The 24,755-nt window shown below is 37.7% G+C and overlaps 1 protein-coding gene across 6 annotated transcripts in view; it reads right to left on the reverse strand.

Annotated features, from left to right (window-relative positions):
* The window catches only part of TMEM116 (transmembrane protein 116), a 132,361-nt gene that overhangs the window by 42,707 nt on the left and 64,899 nt on the right, over positions 1-24,755 (reverse strand). For 4 of the 6 annotated variants that reach the window (XM_067700629.1, XM_067700623.1, XM_067700628.1 and 1 more), the window contains exons 5-11: positions 12,105-12,209; positions 6,226-6,275; positions 5,215-5,298; positions 4,735-4,873; positions 2,639-2,783; positions 2,015-2,088; positions 710-1,238 (exon numbers count right to left, since the gene is read on the reverse strand). In XM_067700629.1, coding sequence (XP_067556730.1) covers positions 1,032-1,238; positions 2,015-2,088; positions 2,639-2,783; positions 4,735-4,873; positions 5,215-5,298; positions 6,226-6,275; positions 12,105-12,209 — 804 coding nt within the window. In that variant the 3' untranslated portion in view covers positions 710-1,031. Of the gene's footprint in view, positions 1-709; positions 1,239-2,014; positions 2,089-2,638; positions 2,784-4,734; positions 4,874-5,214; positions 5,299-6,225; positions 6,276-12,104; positions 12,210-24,755 lie in introns of those variants that run through there. The other 2 variants (XM_067700627.1, XM_067700625.1) reach the window with 2 other exon arrangements.

The raw sequence follows: 24,755 nt of genomic DNA on the forward strand, positions 1-24,755 counted from the left end.
AAACCTACCTTGGGTTTTTGCTTATAAATGAGAGTTGAGAAGTTTTTGATTCAGAGTTTTAGTCCTGATTTCTCTTAAATCTTATTATCCACTGTAACTTCAAAAGACTGGCCTTAATTTTATGGAGCAGGAAGGTTCCTATTGCTAAGGCCTAGAACGGCATGGAATATGTAAGAGACTAGGATGTGGTGTGTATGAGGATCCCACTATCACTTTTTTTAAAATTAATTAATTTATTTTGGCTGCGTTGGGTCTTCATTGCTGCACGCGGGCTTTCTCTAGTTGCGGCGAGTGGGGGCTACTCTTCTTGCGGTGCACAGGCTTCTCATTGAGGTGGCTTCTCTTGTTGCGGAGCACGGGCTCTAGGTAGTGCGGGCTTCAGCAGTTGTGGTTCGCGGGCTCTAGAGCGCAGGCTCAGTAGTTGTGGCGCACACACTTAGGTGCTCCACGGCATGTGGGATCTTCCCCGGCCAGGGCTCGAACCCGTGTCCCCTGCATTGGCAGGCAGATTCTTAACCACTGCGCCCCCTACTATCACTTTTTTTGGCAGCTTCTGTCCTTGCTTCTTCTGAGTTTCCAAAACTCTTCAAAAAATGTAAACCCAGGACTTTGTACAACCAAAAGGAGAGTAATAGCAATGTGAAGATCTGAGAAAGTTGTTGCATGCCACACTACTTCCCCCACAACCATGGAGTAGAGAGCCTGGAAATACTTTATATAAATAATAACTTGGAATTTATTTTTTGTAGAAGAGACTTAGACAAATCTAATATCTATTGAAATAATGAGTCTATCTCTTAGGTGGAAAGTGGCTTCATCTCCCTGAATAGTGACTTTACTTGTGAATCAGAGAATAATGATTAGATCCCACCCACTTCACCTAGAGTAGCTACTAACCATGGCACTACACTCCCTTTCACTTGCGTAGTTTAAGGCATGGTTAGAAAAGACTTAAGATGTTCTTCCCAAACATTCCTCCCAAACCATTAGTGTAGAATCATTCCAGTTCTGGATGTTCCAGTTTTACAGTTTCAAAGAATGGTGGAGGTGCTAGTAGCAAAAGCAATGGTAGACTCCAGTGGATCTAGGCCTCTGCTATAGAATCTCTTCTGTGAGCATAATAATGGTGTCTGGGTGTCTGCATCATGCCGAGCTTCTTGCTTTAGTTGGTAGAACTTGTACTGTGTCCAGCTGTATACTCCACAGTTGAGCAGACCCTGAGATGATGCTGTTAGAGCCTGGAGGAGATGAAGGGGTGATGGAGCCCATCCTTCAGATTTTCAGAGATTTGGGGAATAGTTTCCATTCCTCTTATTTATAAATCACTGTTATATTTATTCTATCTCAAAAATCAAAATTTGGTGTCAGTTTTTAAAAAATATTTTTCTAGCTCTTCCTGAACTCACTCTTCACACCATACCTTGTTATGGATGACTGAGAGTTAGTCATATTTCTTAGTATATACATAAGGATAATGAAGTCGTTTCAATGGCCCTCCTTATTGCCCCATTTCCCAGGTTAGGCTTGAAGAAACTGCCCTATCACCATAGTCGGATAGCCCAAAAAACCCTTCTTAAATCTGATAAAGGATGAAAAGAGAGAACCATTTTTTCTTTACTTCTCTCTCTCCATTCACCTAGAATAGCTAATTTATCCCATTCATTTCACTCTGGGTGAGAGAGAATCATGTCACTATCAGAGTTTCATAAGAACATTATCTGGTAGATCTTTTCTTTTGTTACCCATCCCTTAAAAAAAAAACACATCAATGAAATGAAGTTGGCCTGAGATATACATGCTCTGGAATGCATGGCAGCACTTTCACAAAGGTATCTACCTCATCTGTGAGGAAATTTCCACATTCTTCATGACTGAATATAAATAATATATTTCTCTCTTGCAATGCAGAAAGAAATACCCTAAGGGGAAAAATTGTGCTTACTGAATAATGGCAATGTAAGAGAACAGGATAAGAGAGTATAAGAACAGAAATGCTGGATGTTCAAGGTGTTACCTGGAGAACATAGAGGGCCATGTGAAGTTTGGTGTCCTGTGGCTTAGTCATCTTTATGATCGTCAGAATGACAGCTGTGAAAACACAAAGTATAAATCTTGCTGCCAGCCCTGGCTGCCTGAGCATAATTTTTTTCAGTATACACGCCTAAGCATTGTGAGAATTATAGGCATAATGAAGACTAGCAGTGAGATTAACCAGTTATATAAACCACTGGCCTCAGATCTCCAACCGCTATTCCTCATTGATTAAACTTTGCAGATTATTAGAGTAGCAATGGTGGCAAGATATACTACAGGAACATCATAAGTTACAATTCTTAACTTCTTATGTTTACCAAGCCCTTTCATAAACATTATCCTATCTGATCCTTACACTTTAACTTTATGTAGTAGAAAGGGCAGGTGTTAATGTCTCTGAGTTCTGTCAGTACATTTCCTCTCATATCATCTCACATCTAATTCTCTTAATTTCTAAAACATAAGAAGATACGGGTGGAATGAAGGTAAATTTTACATGCTGGACAGAAATTTGTAGTCATCCTTCTTGGTGAGACTACTTTGCTTGACCACAATCTAATGGTTACCCTTTTCATTGCCCAAATCTTTCCATTAAGATACCCACCTGGGCCCCAGCAGCAAAAGAAGGCCACGGGGTAGAAGCGTACTCGCTGCTCCACAATGTGAATCACTGCCCACTGTTCACTCCCCAGAAAGCCAGTCGATTTCAGAAACTTCTTGTAAAGTGTCTGGGCTTGAATGAGTAAGACCTAAACATGAGTATAGCGGTGAGTAGTCTGCCTAAGGCTTACTAAAACTTCCCAGGTCTAGCCTATCATTTTGGAGAGATCCTTCTCTTAGGATCTGACAGCAGGAAAGACCATCCTCCTGTCTTTACCATCTGAGACCAGGCTTTTTTTGAGAGAAAATTATCTCTAGAGTGATCTTTTGCTTGGCCAGGTAAATTGACATATATTAGTCAAACTATATATGTTCAATACATAAACCTTACATCAACCCTCAGGCTTTCATTTTTCTCAATGAAGTTAATCACAATATGCATGGGAAGTTAAAACTAAGATCTAACCAGATTCTCTTTTAAAACACTTTATTAAAGGCTGTGTTGCAGGGAGATCAGCTCGGTGCTTTGTGACCACCTAGAGGGGTGGGATAGGGAGGGTGGGAGGGAGACACAAGAGGGAGGAGATATGCGGATATATGAATATGGTGAATTACATGTACAGTACAGCTGATTCACTTTGTTGTAAAGCAGAAACTAACATACCATTGTAAAGCAATTATACTCCAAAAAAGGTGTTTAAACTAAATAAATAAAGGTTGTGTTATTAAGTGTTCTGTGCTTAATACCCCTAAAATAAATACTTTAGCACTGTGACAGAGCTTAAATTCTCAACTCCCAGAAAAAAAGTTTTAGGAAGTCTCTTCTTGCACTTAGATGGAAAACAGATTGTTTTTCCCTTCCATTTGGGAGCAATTTGAATACGGTTTAGTTAATGAAATAAATATAAATCAGTTCAATGTCCTTTTTGTGGGGAGTAAATTAGGTAATAAAATCTGTCCAAATCTGAAACTTTTTCTAATAATCCAGATCCACTCTGTAAGTTAATAACCCAATTACTTAAGGTTAGCCATGTGGTTTCCTTTCCCCACAGACATAGGAATCATAAAGAGGCTTGAACTTATTTGAGAATATTTACATCTAGTAGAATCAGTTCACCGTTTGCTGATTACAAAAGAATCAGAATGCCAGTCCTGAATGCCCACTGAAGCCTGGGTTATTCTGAAGGAGCAAACAGGAATCCCTAGGGTGCCAGGTTTTGGGACACATGTCTCTCCTGTCAATCAGTTCTAAATGAAAACCATCAAGGCCATTTTAATATAAACTAGTCATTGTGCATTCTTTACAAAGTTGCTGATTTGATCTAAGCTATCTCCATAACTTATTTTTGAATTGTCAAAGAAAATTTTCCACAATTGTATTTCATTCACAGATGTTAGTTGTGTTAGCAAAAGGAAAGAAACTGTGGGATAAAGTTGGTCTGCAACCAGATAGTTTATAATTCCTGAACTAGCATATGAAAAGTGGAGAAAATGATACTGGAAAGTAGATATGACAAATAAAAAGGCATGTTCACTTGCTTACTGATTTCGTACTGGGCAGTTATATATAAATAATGTATTGTCCCATGGATGATTACTTGTCCATCAGTCTGATGATGTCAAATGAGTATTTAATAACTGTCTGAGTCACTCAGCACTTTAAACCCAGTTAGACATAGCATAAATGCAAATTTATAGTCAATAAAGAATTGAGAAAAGAAAACTCTTTAATTATTTGGAAAATTAAAACAGAGAAGATGTCCTGTGTTCCAGAGTATCATACTTTATAAAGAATATACCCGACACATACTAGTTTTCTGGTCTGGTCCTCCATGAGGATCCACAGGAACACATTATTTCTAGAGTGAGCATAATTCTCGCATAATGAATATAGGCTCTTTTCCCCACTCATCATTTGATCTTGGGAAGTCCAAAAGACTGAGGTAGTAATTAAATTATCAATATCTGCTAGACACTTTCTTAGTTCTAGGACTATGAGAAGTGCCTCTCCGCCCCATCTTTCCCAGGCCTGGGTATACTGCCCCATCCCACCCAACCGCCCCCTCTCTTTCCATAAAGGCAAGTAGGGTGGCACCATACCACAATGGTGAGGAGGCTGAGTAGAAAGCTGGCCAGGAAAATGATAAGCCCATAAAAATAAAGTGTGCTACAGACTGATATGTTGGCAGAAGGCAGGACTTTAGCCATGGATGTTGGTGGTGAGTACATCAGGATACACCTAGGAAGAGAATCAATGGTCAGGAATGTTGCTACAGGTATAAGACCAGAGAGATACCTGTTTGGTGCAACAAAAGTTAATGAGTATGTAATTTAACTTATCATTTAGCTAAGCCTTGCCCATAATACCTTATTCCTTCTCACTGACACATAATCATCTAGTCATTTTGTGTTGTATTTCTGCTTATATATTTTTGGCCTTGACTGTACAACTTGTCCATAGCCCATTTCAAATACAAGCACCTTGGCCAGAATGTATGTACAAAGTCTTCCTCCATCTTTGTTTGTAGAAAAGAATAGGTGTAGTCTATTATAAAAATGATAGGTTTGGTCCTTACTTACCTGTGGCTCTGGCTGAAGTTGCGGAAACATTCACTGGCATTGCCCAAACAGAATACAGGTATCATCAATAGTAGAGGTATCAGGCTGGGAGGAAAAAAACTTATCACCCTAATATTCAAACTTTTTTATGCCATTTTCCCTTTGCAAAATATTCTCCTGTCCTTCTTCCAACTCCATCACCCCACCAGCTCTCCGCAAATACATATATTTAATTCCTTCAAGAAAAGTACCTCAAAAACTTTAAGTATACCTTCTCTTCAAGTTCTGGGGGAAGTGGAGTGGGAAATGTATTTTATACCTAGGTTAATAAACCCTAACAGAGTTTCACAGAGAGTCTCTGGGAGCTGTATGATCAGATTAAAAATCCAAGTGGGTAATCGTGAAATGAAAAAGCTACCAAGGAGCTCTGTGATCAGTCTGTTTCACTTTTCATGGTGACCAGTAATAACTTCATTCTCACCAGCTCCTTCCTGAGAGCTTTTCCAAAGCACAGCTTTAAGCAACCAGTTATTTATGCAGCTAAATATATCCAGATCCCTATAAGAGGAAAAGATCTAGGAGTAAAAGTTATAAAGTCTAAAACCAACTCAATGTGACTACCACTTTAGGTGAGATCCAGATCCTTTCTGAGCTTAATAATTTTAAGAGTCTCACCCAATGTTATAAAGGTGAATAAGATCTTGAAAACCACCTACTACAACTTTTCATGATATATGAAAAGGAATTAGAAGTCAAAAGACTTAAAGGGAACTATTTATTGAAGGTCACACAGAGTTAATGGCAGAATTGGGACTAAAACCTAATCTGAAACTTCAAATTGCTTGCCTATTTTACCTGGGAAAATGGAATCAATGATCACACATTTGTTGTTTCTTACTTAGTAAAGCTCTGTGAGGACTCAGGAGTGACAGAATCAATGGAAATAAGGGCATTGTCCTCCTATTTGTTCCTACCTAGACCCAAGACTAACAAGAATCTACGCCTTGCTAGGAAGGAAAGCAAAAATCTTACCTTGACAAAATGATGGCTATTTGACTAACTCGACAGGTATAACCTATAACCTATGAAAAGAATAAATGTGAGTAATGTCTTAGGATATTGCCAATCATATTACAATAAATACCAGATCATCACTTACCATTTGATAGTACAAAAATTCCCAACAGCAGGTTTACTTCAGTTAAGCAATATTTGATATAAAATTCAATGAAATAGGGGGCTTTCCTGGTGGTGCAGTGGTTAAGAATCCGCCTGCCAATGCAGGGGACATGAATTCGAGCCCTGGTCCAGGAAGATCCAACATGTCACGGAGCAACTAAGCCCGTGCACTACAACTACTGAGTCTGCGCTCTAGAGCCCGCGAGCCACAACTACTGAAGCCCGTGTGCCTAGAGCCCGTGCTCCGCAACAAGAGAAGACACCGCAATGAGAAGCCTGAGCGCTGCAGCGAAGAGTAGACTGCGTGCAGCAACCAAGACCCAATGCAGCCAAAAATAAATAAATTTATTTTTTAAAATTCAATGAAGTAGATAGTTCCTTAGCACTGAAGATAACAGAATTTTATCTGTATTACTATATTCTAAAAAGTACACCAAAAGCCACAAAGAGGGTCTGTAGAAAGTAGCTTAATATAAGATTTGGATACCACAACAAATTCTCTTAAGAAGAAAGGCAAATATGAAATCACACCATAATCCTTCATCTTCTAATAATAGTTCAATCCTCTCCTCTTTTAGATCAAGGGAGGTGTAGACTTTTCAGACCATATGGTTGGAGTAAAAGTCTATGTATAAGACGACCAGCAGAAACCATTATAGGCCAGTTTCAGTATAATAGGGCAGAGTCAGAAAAGCCCTTTGAATATAAGACCTATCTAGAAGAAAGAACACTTCAAAAATTCCCAGGTGCATTAGACACTGTAAAACAACTTACAGAAGAATGGCCCATATCCACTAGGAGTCTATGGAGAGAGATTTTGAAGAGAACATCTTAATATAATAGAAAACAAAATTTTTTCTATTGGGTTGGCCAAAAAGCTCCTTTGGTTTTTAAGTAAAAATAAAGACACATTTTTCATTTTCACCAGGAACTTTATTGAACAACGTATTCACCATTTTGTTCCACTACCTTCTGCCATTTTTCAGGCAACTTCATAATTCCATCTTCCCCAAACTGTTTAATCTCTTTGAGCAAAGAACTGTTCCAGGTGCCTTTTACAGTCTTCCAGGGAATTGAAATTTTTTCCATTAAGAGAATTTTGTAAAGACCAAAACAAATGGAAATCCAAAGGTGCAATGTCTGGTGAATACGGCAGATGAATCAGAACTTCCCAGCCAAGCTGCAACAGTTTTTGCCTTGTCATCAAGGAAACATGCAGTCTTGCGTTACCATGATGGAAATTTATGCGTTTTCTGTTGACTAATTCCAGATGATTTTCCTCAAGCGCTGCTTTCAGTTGTTCTAATTGGGAGCAGTACTTGTTAATCGTTTGGTTTTCTGGAAGGAGCTCATAAAAGAGGACCCTTCCAATCCCACCATATACACAACATCACCTTCTTTGGATGAAGACTGGCCTTTGGTGTGGTTGGTGGTGGTTCATTTTGCTTGCCCCACAATCTCTTCCATTCCACATTATTGTACAGTATCCACTTCTCATCGCCTGTCACAATTTGTTTTAAAAACAAAATGTTTTCGTTACATTTAAGTAGAGAATCACATGCAGAAATACAGTCAAGAGGTTTTTTTCACTTAACTTCTGTGGAACCCAAACCTCAACGCGATTAACATAACCAAGCTGGTGCAGATGATTTTCAACACTTGATTTGGATATTTTGAGTATGTTGGCTATCTCCTACGTGGTATAATGTTGATTGTTCTCAATTAATGTCTCAATTTGATCGTAATCAACTTCAACTGGTCTATCCAACCATGGAGCATTGTCCACCGAGAAATCTCCAGCACGAACTTCGCAAACCACTTTCGACACGTTCGATCAGTCACAGCACCTTCTCTATACACTGCACAAATATTTTTTTGCACTGCGTTTTTACCTTTCTTGAAATAATAAAGCATAGTATGCCGAAAATGTTGCGTTTTTTCTTCCATCTTCAATATTAAAATGGCTACACAAAAACTCACCAATTTTGATCAATTATTTTAAAATGCATGCCGATATGACAGCTGTCACAATATGATCTAACAAAATTGTTTCAAATGAACTTAAAGACAACTAAGCACTATTAGAGCCATCTTACGGAAAAAGCCAAATAACCTTTTTGGCCAATCCAATATTTTAAGGCAGAGATCATATTATATTCTGGAATGCCATTGCTAGGGATCAATAAGGATTAAGTGAGCAATTAATCAATAATCAGAGCTGGGGGCTTCCGTGGTGGCGCAGTGGTTGAGGGTTCGCCTGCCGATGCAGGGAACACGGGTTCGTGCCCCGGTCCGGGAGGATCCCACATGCCGCAGAGTGGCTGGGCCCGTGAGCCATGGCCGCTGAGCCTGCGCGTCTGGAGCCTGTGCTCTGCAATGGGAGAGGCCGCGGCAGTGAGAGGCCCGTGTACCGCAAAAAAAAAAAAAAAAAAAAATCAGAGGTGGGTAACTGATTTTCCCTAAGAACTTTGGATCAGGAATAGCAAATGATTTAAAGTAGAACAGCCAGTGTCGACTTCAGGTAAAATGGGAAATAAGTAAAATTAGTCTTTGGTGACCTCTCCCACTCACGTTTCTTCTTCTCTTTTTATTCTATCTTCTATCCATCATCACGTGGCTACCCTGTGTTTAACTGCTGTTCTTATCCACTGTCAATGAATCTCTGGTAAAAAGCTTACTAGTAATAGTTTAGGGCCGAAGTCTTCCTGGGGTATTTAAAAGAGAACTCAAAAATGAAAAACAAATCTTCAAGGCTCCTGATATAAAGCTATAATGACAGAATAATAGGCAGTGGGGGCAAATTTGGAGATAGAGTTTGTTTTCTTGGAATTAGTGTCATAGCATGGGTTATAAAGAGAAGTATCAATACTGCATTTGTATGCATAGAAAGCAACAGAATATTATATATGAGAGTTAATCTTACATCTCTCCTTCTATTTTCCTTCAAAAATTAAATTGCTCTGTAAGCAACAAGGATATATTATATGGCACAGGGAAATATAGCCATTATCTTGTAATAACTTTATTTTTTTTTATTATTATTATATTTTGCGGTACGTGGGCCTCTCACTGTTGTGGCCTCTCCCGTTGCAGAGCACAGGCTCCAGACATGCAGGCTCAGTGGCCACGGCTCACGGGCCTAGCCGCTCCGTGGCATGTGGGATCCTCCTGGACCGGGGCACGAACCCGTGTCCCCTGCATCGGCAGGCAGACTCTCAACCACTGCACCACCAGGGAAGCCCCTGTAATAATTTTAAATGGAGTATAATCTATATAAATATTGAATCAATATGTTGTACACCTGAAACTAATATAATATTGTAAATCAACTATACTTCAATTTAAAAAAAAGGTTAATTTGTTCTACTACCAGGAGCCCAAGACTCAGGATAATATTCCCCCATGTTGTCTCCATCCTTGGCTTCTGGTCTCATGACTACTTCTTTAGAGAATAACTCTGTGCCTGAAGAACTTCTCTCAAATTCCAGTTAGTCTCTTAGCTTATGAGTGAATGAATGAATAAAAACTTTAAATACTGTATCTATACATTTCTTGAACTTCTTTGACATTAATCTGCTTGAAGGGAGGGAACTGAACTAATTGTTTCTTTGTAGTATCTTCTAGCTCCAGGATTGTAGGATTATGTAAACAAACATGTAAAATGGATATATAGCCGTGGGTCATTACTAAATTGCAGGGAGTTAAGAAACTATACAAGTTGAAAATATAAAAGAATAATTATAAGGGTTGAATCCTCAGAGGTAAACAAGAGATAAAGGGATCAGAATATAGTCCTGGGCTGTACAATACAGTAGCCACTAGCTTCATGCCGTTAAATTAAAATTAAGATTAAATAAAATAGAGATTAAAAAAAATTAAATGAAATAAAAATTCAGTTCCTCAATCGCATCAGCCACATTTCAAGTGCTCAGTAGCCACATATGACTAGCGGCTATAGAACTGAACAGTACATAAAATATTTTAATCATTGCAAAGAGTTCTATTGACAGTACTTGTACAGACTGTAATATCCTGTCTGGGATGCTGATAAGGGGGTCTCGTCATATTAATTTTTCAAGGATTTCCTTACCGCACTTTGTCCTTACAACAAAAAAGAAAAAAAAGAGAGAAAAAAATTTAAAAGCATTCTATACTCCTGCCCTTTTCCAGCAGTATGTATCTAGAGCAAGGCTACAAAAAGCAAGAAGAGTATCTTCTTAAGAAGTCAGTCAAGTGAGAATTTAAGAGTATTGTAGCATTTTAGAGCTGGAAGAAGACATTAAAAATCACAAAGACCAGCACTTCATTTTTATGATGAAAAGTTGAGGCCCAAGAAAGGGAGATGACATGTCCAAGGACATACAGGAGATAAATGACAGAACTAGGTTTATAAGACAGATCTCCTGATTCACTTTCAAATGCTCTTTTCACAGTGCTATAATACCATTTATTCATTCAACAAACATTTGCTGAGTTTCCCCATATACATGACAGTATACCACTTTCATTTGTTCTAGAACTGATGTGTAGGCTCTGGAAGAAGTATGTTGGGAGGATTTCCAGATTCACTTACTCCATGGTGCTCTTGAAAAAAATTCCCCTTCAAAAAGCCACAACAGAATGGATACTACAGAAATAAAAGGGCTAGAATATTTGTAAGATATGTATAGTAAGATTAAAATACATAAAGACATTTAAAGAAATGAAAATTGCTAACATCAGAAAAATGTCTTCTGTTAAATCACTTAGTGATTTACTGAAAGAATCAGAAATAAGAAACTAAGTGTACTATACAATAGAATACTACTGAGCAATAAAAAGGAATGAATTACTTAGACACACTACAATGAATGAACTTCAAAAGCATTATGCTGAATAAAATAAACCAGACACAGAGACTACATTTTGTATGATATATGAAATGTCTATATGAAATGTCCAGAAAAGGAAAATCTATAGAGACAGAAAGTATATTAGTGGTTGCCTAGCGTAGGGTATGGAAAATGGATTAACAGTAAATGTGCATGAAGGATCTTATTGGGGCAAATAAAATATTCTGAAACTGATCTATGATGATAATTTTACAACCTGGTAAGTTTACTTTTAAAACCACTGAATTGTACACATGAAATAGGTGAACTATGTGACATGTAAGATATGTATACACAAAAAAGAATCCAGATGTACTGACTCACTGACTTTGTGTTCTCCTCTCTTTTTGTAATGCTAGACAGTGCCCCAAACTCTTTGTGAACCAAAGAAGGAAAGACAGTTGCTCCCTGGATCCATCTTGTTTTCTGATTACCACACATGAATTCCTCTGCCCTTCTTCACACCAATACCTGTTACCCACACATACCAAAGAAATACATCAGAGAAGAACAAACACCCTCCCTTTCCAATACCTGTAACCCAAATCCCATGTTAGTTGGCTGAGCACTTTCCCTAACTGCTCTCCAAGATCTTTTTCTTTACTCTAAAAATAATGACGGATTGGCATAGAGCCAAGAAGGATTTCCCTTACTGAAAGGAACCAGGCAGTAATGGCAATACTATAAATAATATTTCCTATAATCAAATCCTGTTGGTGGTGGCGGTGACGGCAAGAGAGAAGAGGAAGTCATGTCAACAGACTGGAAACTACGCCAGTGTTGTTTGAGTGCTGTTTGTCAAGGATGTATGGGTTTGTCTTAGCATATTGTTCATAACTATTAGCTCTGAATAAAACTTACCAGTGGAACTGTGCTCTGTCCACTCTGGTGGGGTTTCATCCTCAGCTCTTTGTACAGGTACCAGATGTAATTGACAGTGTAGAAAAATGAGGAAATGTAGAGTATCTAGGTGAAAATCAAAACAGCCCATCATAACTGTCCCACTATGGCTTCCTTCAATTTTCTACATTATTTTCTGCTGTAAGAATCCTACCTACTGGTCTATTAGTAACTTACCATCTACTATCCATACCATGCAAAACAGGGCCAAGTCTGGGAAACCTACCCAAGGCCTAAAATATGTCCCAGGTTTCTTATTTTATCCTTTTGAATATTCAGAGGAACCACAGCATTATCTACCTCCTCTCACCCAACTGTTCTAATTTTTTGAGGATATCATAGAATCTTCTTCTATTTTATTTTTTAATTGCAAAGGACATAAGAAGGGTACAAATGACCTTGTTTACAAAACAGAAGTAGAGTCACAGATATAGAAAACAAACTTATGGTTACCAGGGGATAAGGGGTGGGGGGAGGGATAAACTGGGAGATTGGGATTGACATATACACACTACTATATATAAAATAGATAACCAATAAGGACCTACTGAATAGCACAGGGAACTCTACTCAATACTCTGTAATGGCCTATATGGGAAAAGAATCTTAAAAAAGAGTGGCTATATGTATATGTATAACTGATTCACTTTGCTGTACACCTGAAACTAATACAACATTGTAAATCAACTATACTCTAATAAAAATTTTCAAAAAAGAAAAGGCCATAAGAATTTCCATTTCTAATAATGATAGCCTAGGCTGTCTTAACCAAACTTTCCAATCAAAAGAACAAAATATGTTGAATAAAATGTTTTTTAAATCTTTAAAAGCATCAAAGAGCTGACAAGATCACAATGAACCAGCAGCACAAAATCCAAGAGAAGGAATTTCTGCTTCCACCTTTGATGAAATAACATGAATAGAATTTGTCTTTCAGCCTTAAAAACTAAAAATTGGACAAAATATATGAAAACACCCTGTTTTCAAACACTGGATAACATCATTACAGAACAATAATCCCTGAAAGAAGAAAAACGAACAAATTGAGTTCATCAAGTTCCCCAGCTACCTGGCTAGGAAAAGTGAGTACAGTGATGGGGAATCCAAACAGAGACAAGCTGTCCTGGTGAGTTGAGGAGACATTTCAGTGTTTGGGGAGGCCAAGGCAGCTAAAATGTGTGAAGCAAATTATCAGAGAAGAGGCAGACACACAGAGACATAGTGCTCTGGAGATGTGCAGAGGTACCTTCAAGTCTTTGATTAAGTATTGATCTACACACATGGGAGAGAAAACCATGAAGAGAAGAGAAAGAAGCACCAGAAAGGAATAGGTGGAACAATCTCCAAAGGAATCCCTGAAGGAGTAGTTTGTGTTCCCATCAGCCAGTGTGGAATGACTTCCTAATCCATAGGCTGGAAGGGCAGTACTGTAGAATAATAAGGTAGAATCATAAGAAGAGTATTGCCTTACTATTGGGACCAAATTAGCTGTACATGAAATACTTTCCTAACTAAAGCTTGAAAGCAAGCCTTCAAAAAATAAAGGATCAAACAGACTCAGAGTTAACTATATATAAGACAAAATCCCCAAATTTAAATGGGATTTATATATGTATCTAAAATTTATGCATGTATATAAAACCTAATACCCAACAATGTTAAATCTAGAATGTGTGGTGTCTACTAAAATATTGTAAGTCATGTAGATAAGCAGGAAATTATGGCCCATAACTAAGAGGAAAATTAATCAACAGAAATGGACCCAGATACAACATAGATTATGAAAATTAGGAGACAAAAATGTTAAAGGAACTATTGTAAATATACTCAATATGTCCAAGAAGGTAGAGGAAAGCATGAGCACAACATTGAGAAATGGAAGATATAAAAAAGATCCAAGTTGAAATTCTAGAGATTTTAGAAAAATTCTAGAAAAATATAATATATGGAATTTAAAATATGGAAAATTAAAAACCGCAAAAAATTAGTAAACTTGAAGACACAGAAATAGAAACTAAAATGAAACATCTAGAGAAAAAAGACTGAAAAAAAATGAACAAAACTTCAGTGAGCTGTGGAATACAAGTGGGCTAACACACCTGGGATTGGAATTCCAGAAGGAGTAGAGAGGAAGGGAGAAACAAAGAAAATATGTTCGAGGAAATAATAACCAAAAATTTTCCAAATATGATGAAAATATTAACCACCATGTCCAAGAAGCTTAACAAAACCAAACATAAGAAACATGAAGAAACCACACCAAGGCACAAGGTAATCATGAATATAGATGCAAAAATCCTCAACAAAATATTAGCAAACCAAATTCAACAACACATAAAAAGAATCATACACCATGATCGAGCTGGATTTATTCCAGGGTCACAAAGATGGTTCAGCATATGCAAATCAATCAATGTGATACACCACATCAACAAAAGGAAAGGCTAAAACCACATGATCATCTCAATAGATGCAGAAAAGAGCATTTGACAAAATGCAACAATTCATAATAAAAATTCTCACCAAAGTGGGTATGGAGGGAAGACATCTCAACATAATAAAAGCTACTTACGACAAACCCATAACCAACATAATACTCAATGATGAAAAGCTGAAAGCCTTCTCACTAAATTCAGAACAAGACAAGGATGCCTACTCTCACCACTTCTATTCAGCACAGTATCGGAAGCCCTAGCCACAGAAATGAGACAAGAAAAAGAGATAAAACGTATACAAATTGGAGAGGAAGAGATAAAACTGCCACTATCTGCACATGACATGATACTCTATAGAGAGAACCCTGAAGTCCCCCACAAAAACTGTTAGAACTAATAAATGAATCCAGCAAGGTAGCGGAACACAAGAATATATAGAAATCTGTTGCATTTCTTTGCACTAACAATGAAATATCAGAAAGAGAAGGTGAAAAAACAATCCCATTCTAAATTGTATCCAAAAAAAAAATACCTAGGAGATGAAAGACCAAGGAGATGAAAGGTGTATATACTGAAAACTACAAAACATTGATAAAGGAAATAGACGATGATTCAAAGAAATGGAAAAATATCCCATGTGCTTGGACTGGAAGGCTTAATATTGTTAAAATGCCCATACTACCCAAAGCAATCTACAGATTTAATGCAATCCCTACTAAAATAACCATGACATTTTTCACAGAACTAGAACAAATAATCCTTAAATTTATATGGAACCACAAAAGACCCAGAATTGCCAAAGCAATTCTGAGGAAAAAGAACAAAGCTGGAGGCATAATGCTTCCAGATTTCAGACTATACTACAAAGCTACAATAATCAAAACAGTGTAGTACTGGCACAAAAACAGATATATAGTACAATGGAACAGAACAGAGAGCCCAGAAATAAACCCACGCACCTAGAGCAAAAAGACACATAACATACATAGGTCAACTAACCTATGACAAAAGAGGCAAGAATATACAATGGAGAAAAGACAGTCTCTTTAACAAGTGGTGATGGGAAAGCTGGACAGCCGCATGTAAATCAATGAAGTTAGAACACTCACTCACACCATATACAAAAACAAACTCAAAATGGTTTAAAGCCTACATATAAGACATGACACCATAAAAGTCCTAGAAGAGAACATAGGCAAAACATTCTCTGACATAAATCGTAACAATATTTTCTTAGCTCAGTCTCCCAAGGCAATAGAAATAAAAACAAAAATAAACACATGGGTCCTAATCAAACTTAAAAGCTTTTGTACAGCAAAGGAAACCATCAACAAAATGAAAAGACAACCTATGGAATAGGAGAAAATATTTGCAAATGATGCAATGAACAAGGGGTTAATATCCAAAATATACAAACAATTCATACAAATCAATATCAAAAAAAAAAAATCAAACAACCCAATCAAAACATGGGTAGAAGACCTGAATAGACATTTCTTTAAAGAGGACATGCAGATGGCCAACAGGCACATGAAAACATGCTCAACATCACTAATTATTAGAGAAATGCAAATCAAAACCACAGTGAGGTAACACTTCACACCAATCATAATGATTACCATCAAAAAGTCTACAAATGAAAATGATGGAAAGGGTGTGGAGAAAAGGGAACCATCCTACATTGTTGATGGGAATATAAATTGGTACAGCTACTATGGAGAACAGTATGGAGGTTCCTTAAAAAACTAAAATTAGAGTTACCATATGATCCAGCAATCCTACTCCTGGGCATATACCCAGAGAAAACTCTAACTTAAAAAGATACATGCACCCCAATGTTCACAGTAGCACTATTTACAATAGCCAAGACATGGAAGCAAACTAAGTGTCCATCGACAGATGAATGGATAAAGAAGATGTGGTTATACATACACAATGCAATATTACTCAGCCATAAAAAAGAATGAAATAATGCCATTTGCAGCAACACAGATGGACCTGGAGATTATCATACTAAGTGAAGTAAGTCAGGGAATTCCTTGGTGGTCCAGTGGTTAGGACTTGGTGCTTTCACTGTTGTGGCTTGGGTTCAAACCCTGGTCGGGGAACTAAGATCCTTCAAGCTGTTCTGCGTGGCCAAAAATGAATAAATAAATAAGTGAAGTAAGTTAGACAATGAAAGATGAAACATTTATATACGGAATCTAAAAAAATGATACCAATGAACTTATTTATAAAACAGAAACAGACTCATAGACATAGAAAACAAACTTATGGTTACCAAAGGGGAAAGGTGGGAGGGGGATGGATAAATTGGGAGTTTGGGATTGACGTATACACACCACTGTATTTAAAACAGACAACCAACAAGGACCTACTGTATAGCACAGGGAACTCTGCTCAATATTCTGTAATAACCTAAATGGGAAAAGAATTTGAAAAAGAATAGATATATGTATATGTATAACTGAATCACTTTGCTGTACACCTGAAACTAACACAACACTAAATCAAAATAGTCCAATATAAAATGAAAACTTTTAAATAAAAATAAATTAAAAAAATAAAAATTAGGGCTTCCCTGGTGGCGCAGTGGTTGAGAGTCCACTGCCAATGCAGGGGACATGGGTTCGTGCCCCGGTCTGGAAAGATCCCACAGGCCGCGGAGCGGCTGGGTCCGTGAACCATGGCCACTGAGCCTGCGCGTCCGGAGCCTGTGCTCCACAAAGGGAGAGGCCACAACAGTGAGAGGCCCACGTACCAAAAAAAAAAAAAGGATGGAAAAAAAAATTTTTTAAAAATGTTTTTAATTTTAAAAAGTTTTAAAAAAAGATGTGGTATATATACAATGTAGTATTACTCAGCCATAAAAAAGAATGAAATATTGCCATTTGCAGCAACATAGATGAACCTAGAGAATATTATCCTTAGTGAAGTAAGTCAGAGAAAGACAAATATATATGATATCACTTATATGTGCAATCTAAAAATAATACAAATGAATCTGTACACAAAACATAAACAGACTCAGATATATGAAACAAACTTATGGTTACCAAAGAGAAGAGGGAACGGGGAGGGACAAATTAGGAGTATGGGGTTAACAAATACAAACCACTGTACATAAAATAGATAAGCAACGAGGATTTCCCATATAGTACAGGGAATTATAGTCAATACCTTGTAATAATCTATAATGGAAAATCTGAAAAAACATATATATAGAACTGAATCACATTGCTGTACACCTAAAATTAACACAATATTGTAACTCAACTACACTTCAATTTAGGAACTTCCCTGGCAGTCCACTGGTTAAGACTCTGCACTCCCAGTGCAGGAGGCACAGGTTCACTCCCTGGTTGGGGAACTAAGACCCCGCATGCCTCATGGCACGGCCAAATAAATTAATGAATTAAAAAAAACTATACTTCTAATTAAAAAAGCGGACATCATAATCAAATCACTGAAAGTCATGGGAAAACAGAAAATACCAAAAGCATCTAAAGCAAAAAGACACATTACATACATAGGAACAAAGATGAGAATGATAGCAGACACAATGCAGAAACAATCAGAAACAATGCAATCCAGAAAACATTAGGAGCAACATCTTTAAAATACTGAAAGGGAAAAAAAAATCTGTCAACCCAGAATTTTATACACAGTGAAAATACCTTCCAAACAAAGGAAAAAAATAAGGACTTTTTCAGACAAACAAAAGCTGAGAGATTACACCGAAGCACACCATTACTATAAGAAATGTTAAAGGAAGTACTTCAGGGAAAAAATGTAGTAACAGATAGAAATTTGGATCTACACAAAGGAATTAAGAGCATCAAAAATGTGAATCATTTGGTGCTTCCTCAAATAATTAAACATAAAATTACTGTATGATTCAACAATTCCACTCTTAGGTATATACCCAAAATAATTGGAAATAAGTATTCAATCACATGCACGTGCATGTATATAAAGGTGAAAAGGTAGAAGCAGTGCAAATGTCCATAATCAGAAGAATAAATAAGCAAATTATGATGTATACACACAGTGGAATATTATTCAGCCATAAAAAGGAATGAAGTACTGATACATGCTACAATGTAGACGATCCTTCAAGACATTATGCTAGGGCTTCCCTGGCGGTGCAGTGGTTAAGAAGCCGCCTGCCAATGCAGGGGACATGGGTTCAAGCCCTGGTCCAGGAAGACCCCACATGCTGCAAAGCGACTAAGCAACAACTACTGAGCCTGCACCACAACTACTGAGCCTGCACTCTAGAGCCCACGAGCCACAACTACTGAAGCCAATGCACCACAACTGCTGAAGCTCGTGTGCCTAGAGGCTGTGCTCCACAACAAGAGGAGCCACCGCAATAAGAAGCCTGCGCACTGCAATGAAGATTAGCCCCCACTTGCCACAACTAAAGAAAGCCCACACACAGCAACGAAGACACAATGCAGCCAAAAATAAATTTATTAAAAAAAAAAATCTTCCCTGTGTAAAAAATAAAAAAAGACATTATGCTAAGTGAACAAAGCCAGACACAAAAGGTCACATTTTGAATGATTTTATTACTACATCAAATAATATAGAATAGATATAGCCATAGATACTAAATTCAGACTGGTGGTTCCCAAGTGTTGGAGGTAGGAAAGACGGGGAGAAACTGTTTAATGAGTAAGCTGTTTTACTTTGGAAGGACAGAAATGTTTTGGAACTAGATAGAGATGGTGGTTGCACAACACTGTGAATGTACTAAATACCACTAAACTGTTATTCACTTTAAAATGGTTAATTTCATGTTATGTGAATCTCACCTCAATAAATTATTTTTTAAAACCTTCGTGCATGAAAGGACATTATTAAGAAAGTGAAAAGACAACCTAAAGAATGGGAGAAAATATTTGCAAATGATATATCTGATATGGATCTATTATTCAGAATATATTTTAGGGCTTCCCTGGTGGCACAGTGGTTGAGAGTCTGCCTGCCGATGCAGGGGACGTGGGTTCGTGCCCCAGTCTGGGAAGATCCCACATGCCGCAGAGCGGCTGGGCCTGTGAGCCATGGCCACTGGGCCTGCGCGTCTGGAGCCTGTGTTCTGCAATGGGAGAGGCCACAACAGTGAGAGGCCCGCGTACCGCAAAAAAAACAAAAACAAAAAACCAGAATATATTTTAAAAACTCTTACAACTCAACAACCAAAAGACAAAGCTGTGGTGTCACTCTACACAGCTCACCTCCCAATACACACCGGGAGTCCACACAGGCCTCCACCAGCTCTATGGAGCAAAGAGGGCCGAGAGCAGTGGAGGCTGGGAAAGTGATTGGCTGTGAGGGACAAAGGACACCTGCATCCGAGGCTGCATCTGAGTAGAGTCGCAGGCACTTACACAGGCAGCACATCAGACCTGTATCTGCACATGGGCCCCCCCCTTGCTTTGGCACTCCCCTCCTCAGGGGCAAGAGACCTGGTGTGGGGAGAGCGAAAAACACACACTTAAAGGGAACAGAGCCAGCCTGAGTCCAACCCTCAGGGGTTCTGCTCCAGTAACTTGGGATCAGACCCTGCCCCACGTAGGGTCATGATGGCCACTGAGCAGAGGGAAAGCCCTGCCTCACACAGTGCCAGTTCGCGCCCCTCCATCTCCAGCCCCACTCCCTACTGGGGTGATAGCTGCCAGCACACCCTGTGGAAATATGTGACTGGCATACAAGTCAAATCCAGCTCTCCCACCAAAGGCACCGGACACATGCAGTCCGTATAGGGACACTCCCTCATAAGAGCACCCCTTCAAAACTGCAATAGGTAACTATTTCACCTAAATTCATAGAGGCAGAGAAAGTTACACAAATGAAAAAAGCAGAAGAACTACTCTCAATTGAAAGAGAAAATCCCTGAAAAAATGAAATAATGAAATGGAAAGAAACAATTTACCAGATAAAGAATTCAAAACATTGGTAATGAAATTACCAATGTTAACTGAATTAGGGAAAAGAATTGATGCAAACAGCGAACATTTTAACAAGCAACTAGAAGATATAAAAAAAGACCCAATCAGAAATGAATAATTCAATAGCTGAAATAAGAAACAACACACTAGACGGGATGAATAGCAGACTAAGTGATACAGAAGAATGCATAAGTGATCTGGATGACAGAATAATGGAAACAATCCAATCGTAACAGCAGAAAGAAAAACAACTTTTTAAAAAATTAAAGCAATTCACGAGATCTCTGGGATAACATTAAGCATACCAACATTCACATTATAAGGGATCCCAGAAGGAGAAGAGAGAGTGAAGGGGATCTAAAATGTGATTAAGGAAATTAAGGCTAAAAACTTCCCAAACCTGAAGAAGGAAACAGATATCCAGGTACAGGAAGCACAGAGGGTCCCAAACAAGATCAACTCAAACAGACTCACAATAAGACATATCATAATTAAAATGGCAAAAGTTAAAGAGAATACTAAAGGCAACAAGAGAAAAACAAAAAGTCATATACAAGCGAATCCCCATAAGGCTAAGAGCTGATTTCTCTGCAGCAACTTTACAGGCCAGAAGGGAGTGGCATGATTATTCAAAGTGCTGAAAGGGAAAAACCTGCAACCGAGGATACTCTACCCAGCAAGACTATCATTTAGAATAGAAGGAGAGACAAAGAATCTCTCAGATAAGCTAAAACTAAAACAGTTCATCAATATTAAACCTACCCTAAAAGAAATGTTGAAGGGTCTTCTCTAAGTGGAAAAGAAATAAGAATCTACAGGAAAGGGGAAATCCCACTAGGAAAGGCAAATATATATATGGTAAGGACTGGGGATCAACCATTAAATAAGCCAGTATGTAGAATAAAAGATAAAAAATTGTAAAAGTGACTATGACTACAATAAATAGATAAGGGATAAGCACAAAGATGTAAAATATGGCATCAAAAACATAAAATGTTGGCGAGGTGAGTAAAAAATGTAAATATTTTAGAATGTGTTTGAACTTAAAAATTACCAGTTTAAAACAAGTTGATATAATTATAGGTCAACATATATGAGTCCCATGGTAACCACAAATCAAAAACCTACAATAGATACACAAAAACTAAGAAGAAAGAAACACAAGTATACTTCTAAAGAAAATCATCAAACATAGGGGAAGAAACTAAAAGAAGAAATGAACAGAGAAGAACTATAAAAACAATGAGAAAACAAGCAATAAAATAGCAATAAGTACATATCTATTAAAAATTACTTTAAATGTCAAGAGACTAAATACTCCAATCAAAAGACAGAGTGTGGCTGACTGGATGAAAAAAACAAGACCCTTCAATATGCTGCCTACAAGAGACTTCACTTCAGGGCTAAAGACACATACAGACTGAAAGTGACAGAATGGAAAAAGATATTTCAAGCAAATGGAAATGACAAGAAAGCAGGGGTAGCAATACTCATATCAGACTAAATAGACTGTAAAACATAGGCTATAATAAAAGACAAAGAAGGGAATTATATAATAATAAAGGGATCAACACAGAGGAGGCTACTACACTCATTAACATATATGCACCCAATACAGAAGCGTCTAAATATATAAAGCAAATACTAACAGACATAAAGGGAGAAACTGACAATAATAAGTAGGGGACTTTAACACCCCATTTACATCAATGGACAGATCATCTAGATGGAAAATCAGTAAGGCAACAATAGACTAGTTGGACTTAGATATCAACAGGCCGTTACACCCCAAAACAGCAGAATAGACATTCTTTTCAAGGGCACATGGAATGTTCTACAGTATAGATCACATGCTACACCACAAAACAAGACTCAACAAATTTAAGAGGATAAAAATTATATCAAGCATTTTTTCTGACCACAAAAGTATGCTAAATACATTAAAGGGATCATACACCATGATCAAGTGGGATTTATCCCAAAATGCAAAGATGGTTCAATATCGGCAAATCAATCAGTGTGATACATCACATTAACAAATTGAAGAACAAAAATCATGTGAGAGGGGCTTCCCTGGTGGCACAGTGGTTAAGAATCTGCCTGCCAATGCAGGGGACATGGGTTCGAGCCCTGGTCCTGGAAGATCCCACATACCATGGAGCAACTAAGCCCGTGGTCACAATTACTGAGCCTGTGCTCTGGAGCCTGTGAGCCACAACTACTGAGCCTGCATGCCACAACTACTGAAGCCTGCACGCCTACAGCCCGTGCTCTGCAACAAGAGAAGCCACTGCAATGAGAAGCCCGCACACCACAATGAAGAGTAGCCCCCGACTGCCACAACTACAGAAAGCCCGCATACAGCAGTGAAGACCCAATGCAGCCAAAAATAAATAAATAAAATAATAAATTTATAAAAGAAAAAAGATCATGTGACAATCTCAACATATGCAGAAAAAGCTTCTGACAAAATTCAACATTCATTTATGATAAAAACTCTTAACAAAGTGAGTATAGAAGGAACATATCTCAACATTATAAAGACCATTTATGACAAGCCAACAGCAGCATCATACTCAACAGTGAAAAGCTGAACGCATTTCCTCTGAGATCAACAACAAGACAAGAATGCCCACTCTTGTCACTTCTATTCAACATAGTATTGGAAGTCCTAGCCACAGCAATCAGACACGAAAAAGAAATGAAAGATAAAAGGAATGCAAATTGGAAAGGAAGAAGTAAAACTGTCACGGTTTGCAGATGACATGACACTATGCATAGAAATCCTATAGACACCAAAAGACTATTAGAACTCATAAATCAACTCCATAAATTTTCAGGATACATAATTAATATGCAGAAATCTGTTGCGTTTCTATACACTAACAATGAACTACTAGAAAGAGAAATTAAGAAAACAATCCCACATACAATAGCATCAAAAAGAATAAAATACCTGGTAATAACTCTAACCATGGAGGTAAAAGACCAGTATTTGGAAAACTTTAAGACACTGATGAAGGAAACTAAAGATGACACAAACAGATGGAAAAATATCCCATGTTCATGGATTGGAAGAATTAATACTGTTAAAAAGAACATAGTACCCAAGGCACTCTACAGATTCAATGCAATCCCTATCAAAATACCAATGGTATTTTTCACAGAACTAGAATAAATAATTTAAAACTTTGTATGGAAACACAAAATACCTTTAATAGAGAGAACAATCTTGAGAAAGAAGAACAAAGCAGGAAGAATCATGATCCCTAACTTCATATTACACTACAAAGCTACAGTCACCAAAACAGTATAGTACTGGCATTAAAAACAGATACACAGATCAATGGAACAGGACAGAAAGCCCAGAAATAAACCCATGCACTTATGGTCAATTAATCTACAACAAAGAAGGCAAGAATATACAATGGAGAAAAGACAGTCTCTTCAATAAGTGGTGCTGAGAAAACCAGACAGCTACATGTAAATCAAATTAGAACATTCCCTAACGCCATATAAAAGAATACATTCAAAATGCATTAAAGACCTAAATGTAAGACCGGATAATATAAAACTAGAGGAAAACATAGGCAGAACATCCCTTGACATAAACACAGCAATATTTTTTTGGATCCTTTTCCTAAATAAAGGAAATAAAAGCAAAATAAACAAATGGAACCTAATTAAACTTAAAAACTTTTGCAAAGCAAAGGAAACCATCACCGAAACAAAAAGACAACCTACAGAATGGGAGAAAACATTTGCGAATGATATGACTGATAAGGGATTAATATCCAACATACATAAACAGCTCACACAATTCAACATCAAAAAGCAAATAACCTGATTAAAAATGGGCAGAAGAACTGAATAGACATTTTTCCAAAGAGGAAATGCAGATGGCCAACAGAAACATGAAAAGGTGTTCAACATTGCTAATCATCAGGGAAATGCAAATCAAAACCACCATTAGAGAGGAGCTTCAAGATGGCGGAAGAGTAAGACGCAGAGATCACTTTTCTCCCCACAAATACATCAGAAATACATCTACATGTGGAACAACTCCTACAGAACACCTACTGAACGCTAGCAGAAGGCCTCAGACCTCCCAAAAGGCAAGAAACTCCCTACCAGAGTAGGGCAAAAGAAAAAAGGAAAAACAGAGACAAGAATAGGGACGGGACCTGCACCAGTGGGAGGCAGCTGTGAAGGACGAAAGG

The sequence above is a fragment of the Pseudorca crassidens genome, chromosome 12 (genome assembly GCF_039906515.1).
Source record: "Pseudorca crassidens isolate mPseCra1 chromosome 12, mPseCra1.hap1, whole genome shotgun sequence".
Classification (NCBI taxonomy): domain Eukaryota; kingdom Metazoa; phylum Chordata; class Mammalia; order Artiodactyla; family Delphinidae; genus Pseudorca; species Pseudorca crassidens.